Here is an 8,186-nt window from a genome sequence, read left to right as displayed (position 1 = left end):
AGCCTGTGTTGTGTGGAATTTGGCTGGGATGGAAGCAACCAAACAGGCATTAGCAGTGGCCTAGGAAGCACTGGTGCCTCTTCCCTGTCCATTAATATTCCACACCTGAGCCAGTCCACTGGTTTCCCCAGCACACAGCACTATGAACCAAAACCTGCTTAGATGAAAGGGTTCTTTGTCAATGGGGTTCCTAGCTCACATCACCGCAAAGGCAAATGTGTAGGTGAGGCCAGACACAGCCTACCTTAGATGTTCCAGGCCACTTAAACAGCGCTGCATTGACGGCCGTTGCATAAACATAATCCAGCTGTTTAAAAATGCATTAATTGCGTCTTTGTACAATAACCGAGCTGAGCCAAAATGACTTTTCCTGCTTTGCGTTTGTGTCGTGCATATGAAAAGAGAAAAGAGATCGCCTCCTGGTTTCGGCACTTGCTGTAAAGGCCTTCACTTCATTTCCACGCTGTTCTGACTTGCCGTTTCCCCAGTTGCTGTCTTGCCCTTTGTTTGCAGACATTGCTGCTTAACCCTGTTGCCTGCAATGACTGCAAGGGGTGGGATTGTGGACTAGATGGGCCCCTGGGTCAATATCAGCAGGTCTCTTCTCATGCTGGGATGTGTCTTGAATCATGCCTTTGGCTTCCCTCTATGGAGGACAGAAGTGTGTGTGTGTGTGTGTGTGTGTGTGTGTGTGTGTGTGTAGAAATGAGCCCACTGTACAAAGGTAACATTTATATTCATTACCCCACCCACTTTTGCCTCTGGCCTTGCCCAACCACTGGCATGTGGCCCTTGAAAGCTTGCCCAAAGGGAATGTGGCCCTTAGGCTAAAAAAGATTCCCCTCCATTAGAGGCAGTGTGAATGTCCTAGCTGTTGAGTTTGACCATTCACTTTTTAATAGAAAGCTGCCATATACCAGGCTAGACCATCTGGTCTGCCTAGCATAGTGAGACAATGACTTCCCATCACAAGATCTTTCTGACTCGTGATTCCAGGGATTGAAGCTGGGACCTTGTGCACAGGATCAGTTGAAGACATGTTGCTGCCTGAAATTAAGGACAAAATGGCACCCAACCTGCACTTCATGCAAAGGAGCCATCTGGACTGGCAAACGAACTTTCTGCCATCAGTGGAAACAGCACAGTAACTTTCTGAGAGCAGCATACCAGCTTAGGGTGTGCAGGGTAGGCCATGTGACACATGCACGGTGCTCTGTCCTGCAATACTTTGCCTTTGTTGCCTGCCCCCCAGAATCTACTGCCCGAAGCAGCTACCTGACTCTGCCTAATGGTTGAGCCGGCCAAAGTCATAGAGCAATGCAGTCCTCACTGGATGACAATGCACATCTGTACCAACATCATGTGATCCACGGGGAGGGATGGGGGAGAAATTTGGTTCAGCTCACATTCAAAGGTGTGTGTGTGTGCGCGTGCACAAACTTAAATGCAGCAGCCCTTCAAAATGTGCACTTCTCTGAAGTTTGCAATACACTTCTCCAGTCAAATAATGCACACAATTACATGTATATTTTGGCAAAGTGTGCTTAAGAAGGCATATTTTGGCGAAGATAACATTAAAAAAAATTATATTAGGGGAGTATTCTTGGGAAACTGTATATATTGGGAGACATTTGCACTAAATTGCTGATGAATTTTCATGAGGATTAAGAAAAAATCGCAAACCAATGTGGAAATGTAAAGAACTAAATTTAAGGTTGGAAAAATGGGAATCTGAGACAAACCAAAGCTGAGAGGTTCACCCATTGATGGCCGCTGGGAGATGACTGCCCACTAGTACTTAAAATGCTGATCCATACTTTTCTTAAAAACTAAATAATGTCTAGTCAGAACATTTCAGAGCCTGAAGTGGGCAAATTCACATGGTGATCCCCACCCTGGTTTTTAAAAAAACTAATTAATTAGCTGCAAAAAGTTTTGTTTTTTAAAGAAATGATGTGGCAATTCTGCCACCTGCCATTGCATCTCATCTTTGCCCAATGGTAGGACCGGAATAAGTCAAGCAATTTTGTCAAACAGTTTATTCTACAGCTGGCTTGTCAGTTTGTTCTCTCTCCTCCACGCCCAAAGATGATTGTATCTGAAGTCCACCTGGTAGCTTAAACCCATTGCTTGGATGCTCACGCGCTGCTTTGCTTCATCTGTGTTCCATCCATTATCTAAACGAAGTGTGAAAGTCTCTTCTGCAGCTACTTACCACAGCACTGTGAGCATGCAGAGTTCATTCATCTTCATAGTCAGCTAGCTGGGAAAAATAACTCCTGTTCTTAAATTGCATCTTTTGGCTGCCCCGATGTTCGTTTTCTGGATCAATGCAGATTATTATTAACTGGCAATTATTTTTACATTTGGTAGAGAGAAATAATCTCTACAAGGAAGAGGCAGATCACTGGCAGAAGAAGCTGCACACAGGCAGTATTATCTAAATTCTCTAGGGCTGCATTTCTAAAGCATTAAAAATTAACCCCACCTTATTTTGACTTCATTTGCTGTGGGTTAAACCACAGAGCCTAGGACTTGCCGATCAGAAGGTCGGCGGTTCAAATCCCCGTAACGGGGTGAGCTCCCGTTGCTCGGTCCCAGCTCCTGCCAACCTAGCAGTTTGAAAGCACGTCAAGGTGAAAGTAGATAAATAGGTACCGCTCCAGTGGGAAGGTAAACGGCGTTTCCGTGCGCTGCTCTGGTTCACCAGAAGCAGCTTAGTCATGCTGGCCACATGACCCGGAAGCTGTATGCCAGCTCCCTCAGCCAATAAAGTGAGATGAGCGCCGCAACCCCAGAGTTGGTCATGACTGGACCTAATGGTCAGGGGTCTCTTTACCTTTAGACATGCATATTCGTCATTTGATGACTGCAACATCAGGTGACAACTTGCATATGAGACAAAAATTTCTGAACGTAGAAGCTTCCTAATCAAGTAGAGGGCTAGGTTGTAACTTTCCTTCCTGAAATAATAATAATAATAATAATAATAATAATAATAATAATAATAATAAAATAACAATAATAATAATATAATTTTTATTATTTGTACCCCACCCATCTGGCTGGGTTGCCACAGCCACTTTGGGTGGCTTCCAACAAATATAAAAATATAATAAAACATCAAACATTAAAAACTTCCCTATAACAGGGCTGCCTTCAGATGTCTTCTAAAAGTTGTATAGTTATTTATCTCCTTGACTTCTGATGGGAAGGTGTTCCACAGGGCGGGAGCGTCTACTGAAAAGGCCCTTTGCCTGTAACTTCATTTCTTGCAGCGAGGGAACTGCCAGAAGGCCCTCAGAGCTGGACCTCAGTGTCTGAGCTGAACAATGGGGGTGGAGATGCTCCTTCAGTTATACAGAGCCGAGGCTGTTTAGGGCTTTAAAGGTCAGCACCAACACTTAGAATTGTGCTCGGAAACGTACTGGGAACCAATGTAGTTCTTTTAGTAGAACTGGTGTTATGTGGTCCCAGTGGCTGCTCCCAGTCACCAATCTAGCTGCCGTATTCTGGATTAGGTGTAGTTTCCAAGTCACCTTCAAAGGTAGCCCCATGTAGAGCGCATTGCAGTGTTCAGACTAGTCTGGCAAGAGATTGTGCAGGCAGGTAGGGTCTCAGCTGGTGTGGTGGAGCTGGTAGAGTGCAATGGAGCTGTCTCAGGTGGAGCTGGTAGACAGCCGCCCTGCACACAGAATTAACCTGTGCCTCCATGGACAGCAGTGAGTCCAAAATGACTCCCAGGCTGCGCACCTGGTCCTTCAGGAGCACAGTTACCTAGTTCAGGAGCAGGGAGTCCCGCACACCTGCACCTCAGTGATGTCAAGAAAAGCCACTTCCGAGCTGGGGAGGAGGTAGGGTTGCGGGCTTCACGCCCACCCCCACGTGCACTGGACACAACCCCTGCGAGATCTAGGGAATCCTCGGCTGCGTCATCTCCCCAGGCAGCCAATCGCCTGGCTGGGGAGGCATGGCCTGCCCTATTTGAGGCCGGCGCGGCTGAGGCTCGTCCTTTCACTGCTTCAGCTGACTCGGTTTCCCATCCCCCCTCCCTTTAGGCAGGCTTCTTGGACATTGCTATGGACTTCAGTTGGTTGCGATCAAGGGGCCTGGTAGGAATTTTTTCCAATTGGCAAATTGGCTCCAGCCATTTGGTTTTTCACCTACCTCGTAGCAACTCGTCACAACATCTCAGTATTGGTGGTTAGGCATTGGTAAGGGTAGGGTTAAGTAGATGAGAGGGGGGGAGGGAGCTCCATTGCCTCCCCCCACAGTCTAGGGGAGCCCGGTAAAGGACTCCAGGGGGCGTAGCCCTGTCCAAAGCCTATGGAGGTGTGGGCCTAAGGCATGCCCCCGAGCAGTGACCCCGGGGGAGCTCCTAGTTGATGTGCATCAGCAGGACTCCCCCTCCTGGTGGTTAACCCTTTCCGGTCTTCATGCAATCGGGCTGAAGCCGGATAGTCGATACGACCAATGCCTAAGCCAATACTGCTCATTTCTGTAATCAATAAAGTTGTAGCCTATTTCACCCATTAACCTAATTTATGGTGTCCTGTGTCTTTATTTCTACTGGGGGAGGCGGGAACTCGCCACGCAATTGGGCACTTTTAAGTCCCAGAGTCAGGACTTCAAAGCATCATTGCAAAGAACCCTTCACTATACAGTGGTACCTCGCAAGACGAATGCCTCGCAAGACGAAAAACTCTCAAGACGAAAGGGTTTTTTGTTTTTTGAGTTGCTTCGCAAGACAAATTTCCCTATGGGCTTGCTTCGCAAGACGAAAACGTCTTGCAAGTTTGTTTCCTTTTTCTTAACACCGTTAATACAGTTGTGACTTGACTTCAAGGAGCAACTCATAGCACGCGGTGTGGTAGCCTTTTTTTGAGGTTTTTGAAGACTTTGGTGATTTTTGAAGCTTTTCCAAAACTTTTCTGAAACTGTGCTTCACAAGACGAAAAAATCGCAAGACGAAAAAACTCGCGGAACGAATTAATTTCGTCTTGCGAGGCACCACTGTACTTTAAAACGCCCAAGTCCAACGCTTTGCCACCCATCATCTGGTGGGCTGTAGAGCCAATGGACAACAAGGAGCAAACTTTAAGACATTCACAGCCGCATCCCTACAGCTGGCTCTTTATTCCATCGTCACAGATGTTTCCTTACCTGTTCTTTTTTCACTTTTTATGTGCTCTTTCGCACAACATGAAAGCCAGTCCTGGAAATCTAGGGGGATGTTGCAGAAGTTTAGCACTCACCTCCATGTTAATTGCTTCCAAAAAACACTCCATTTGCAACCCTGATGACTTGTGGGCATTTTGTGTTGATGGAATCTGGAGCAATATACCAACATTCAGTTCCCACCATTTAAAATTTAGCACAGCATGGCGGTATATTGATGAAAAAGCCACAGTTTCAAAACACAAGATACTGCAATGTAAAAGGAATGTTAGAAAAATCGGGACAGAAGGGCTGACATTGTAACAAGTAAAACTCTCGCAATAAACCCCATGTCTGAATGCAGCCTGCTTGACCCACATCTGATGCCACATATGGGGGAAAAGGTCTTATGGGGTAAATTAGAAGCCCTGGCAGGTCAGGTTTGTACTACAGGCCAGATGAGATTGCATGATATAAAATACCTGTTTTTGCATTGGAGTTTGCAGATTAGTATTGGTTTCCTGTGCAACCTCCCCACAAAATGGAATCTTGTTTGCTATTTTTTTCAAAAAATTTATTTTCCCATGTAAGTTGCCTTCCATCAGAATATTTCCCAAACATCTTTTTTTAAGAACCACTGAGCACAGGTAACAGTTGCTGCTTGGGACCTTTTACTCAAAGTGCTCCTCAGGGTTCCATTGAAACCAAATTATCCACCATTTTAATTGTTCACAAATGGTTGTAGGTCTTTTGTTTTGTCCCAGTTTGCCAAATGAAAGGCAGAAAGGTGAGTGGAAAACAAAAAGAAAGCAAGAAAGCAAAAGGGTTTCTAGTGTACTGTTAGGCATTTTCATGTAGCCGTTCCATATAGTTCCTTAGTTCTTTACATCCCCCCAGGTCCATGTCCTGACAAACCCACTTGATATCATCCTCACTGCTGGTCAAGATAGAGTTGACGGTAGGGCACCCGCCATCTGAGGAGATGGTGGTGAAAGTGGTGAACTTGACTCGCTTCCGCTTGGAGGTTGGTGAGGCGGTCTGCTCGCTCTTCTGCTCCTTCCCTTCGGGGGTGGCAGTGGGGTCCGAGGACCGGAAGACTTGGCCGTTGAGGTTCTTCTGGGTGTTGGCATCCAGGAGGTACTTGCTCTCCTCCAAGTCTATGCCTTGGTCAATGGCTGTGATGCACTCCTCTTGCTGGGTGGAAAAATTGAGGTGGTTCTCCAGCAGTTCTGTCCTATTGCTTAGTCCTACCCAGTCATGAGAGTGGCTCAGGCCTTCTTGCTCTTCAAAGGGAGCCTGCTTGTGCCTATACTTCAAAGCAAAGGTGATGCAGTTGATGAGGAAGACTAGAATGGCCAAGCAAAAGACACCTAACAAAGCATACATCCCAATTTCCAAGTCACTTAGGCCCCTGGGTGTCTCCACAAGGTCGTTCTCTTCCAGATCTCCATTGCTCATTGGCAAGTCCACCTGTGCTGGCAAGCTGGTGAAGTCCATTGGGATGTTTTGCATATGGCTGTCATCATCTAGAAGGCTCTCGCGGTCCTCCTTTTTACTAAGAATTGACTTTTGTGTGCTGGCCCCCCTGGTTTCTTCTTGGCCCATTGAAGAGCTGTAATAAGGCCCATCTTGTCGAGACCTCTCCTGCAGGGTTGTCTTCTGACGCCGGTCGCTGGTGTGGTTTTCCAAGTGCACACTGGCCCCAACCTGCTTGCTGTCACTTGTGTTGGGGTTGGCATCATTTTGACCAAACTTGACCTTGATGTTCCCAGTCCCGACAGCCATGACGCTCTTCCGTTTAGATTTCTGGCACGATTCGCTGATCACCATCTCCACCTTCACCAACAGCCCCTGGCCTTCTGACTCAGCAACAACGAGGGGCCATTTGAATTTGGGGCTCTGGAGAACGGAGACCACCTTCTCATCTACAGATGTGGCCACCAGAGAGAAGTCCTTGACATCATATAGGTCCAAGGGCATGACTGCCCCATCACTGAACTGGATCCAGCAACTTATAGCAGCTTCCTGTAAGGGAAATGATGACAACATCATCATTCTGAGAGACCCATCAGAGTTAAAAACCACAGGGGTCGCTATGATACAAGGAGACAACATAAGAGGCGTTTCAAGTTATGCATGGTGGGAATAGAGAAAAGTTTTTCTTCCTATCTCATAACACTAGGACTTGGGGACCTCCAATGAAGGGGACCTCCAATGTTAGAAGATTCAGGACAGGCAAGAGAAAGTACTTCTCCACCCAACACTTAGTTAAACCATGGAGCTTAATCCTACAAAAGGTAGCTACTGCAGAAGCTATTGTGAAGGAACCAGAAAGCTTTCCTGAGGTCATACATCAACACAACATATATTTGTAGAAAGACCATTTGAAATGAAATTCAAACAGAAATAGATTTCCATCTAATTAAAAGCCCAGGACTTAGTACAGGAAGGTGCCTTATGCCAGGTGTTTTTATCTTGTTCAGTATTGTCCACTCCAACTGGCAGAATCTCTTAAGGGTCTCAGAAAGAAGTAGAACCATGTTTTTAGCTGGAGATGCCAGGGATTGAAGCTGGGTCCTTCTGCATGTAAAGCAGGGGCTCAACCACTGACGTCACTTGAGCATCAGGGTGACACCATCTGATTGCTAAGTATGTATAGTTTCAGAAAACTGACCTTGCGGGCCGAAACTGGCACAACTGGCAAGCCAAAATTGACCTGCAGGCCAGAGGTTCTCCACAAATGCCACACATGGTCATCGCAAAGCTCACACTGAGCAAACTGAACCTCCTTCTCCTTTTTTGGTTCACGGTGGAGAAATATAGAGCAGACCCCTTCCCCTATTGCTGAGCGTCCCCTCCCCCCCAAAGTGCTTCAGTAGCAGATCAAAGAAACAATCTCTCCAGCCTGGAGACGCAGCTATGGAGGAAATTTAATTCCACACCGAGCCATTCGTTTTTATTTCAATTCTATGAGAAACAAGGGCTACGTTTTAAATAGTCATAGGTAATAAGATTTGTTTTCCACAGAA

General features: G+C 46.4%; 1 protein-coding gene across 2 annotated transcripts in view; it reads right to left on the bottom strand.

The window, feature by feature from the left end:
• Window positions 1–3,158: 3,158 nt before the first annotated feature.
• Window positions 3,159–8,186, bottom strand: part of LOC114586644 (transmembrane protein 132D-like) — a 455,854-nt gene continuing 450,826 nt past the window's right edge. For both annotated transcript variants that reach the window (XM_028710301.2, XM_077920813.1), the window contains one exon: window positions 3,159–7,182. In XM_028710301.2, the coding sequence (XP_028566134.2) occupies window positions 5,998–7,182 (1,185 nt within the window). In that variant the 3' untranslated portion in view covers window positions 3,159–5,997. The remainder of the gene's footprint in view (window positions 7,183–8,186) is intronic.

The sequence above is a fragment of the Podarcis muralis genome, chromosome 16, assembly GCF_964188315.1.
Source record: "Podarcis muralis chromosome 16, rPodMur119.hap1.1, whole genome shotgun sequence".
In the NCBI taxonomy this organism is placed as follows: domain Eukaryota; kingdom Metazoa; phylum Chordata; class Lepidosauria; order Squamata; family Lacertidae; genus Podarcis; species Podarcis muralis.
This window is presented reverse-complemented; position numbering and strand designations above follow the sequence as displayed.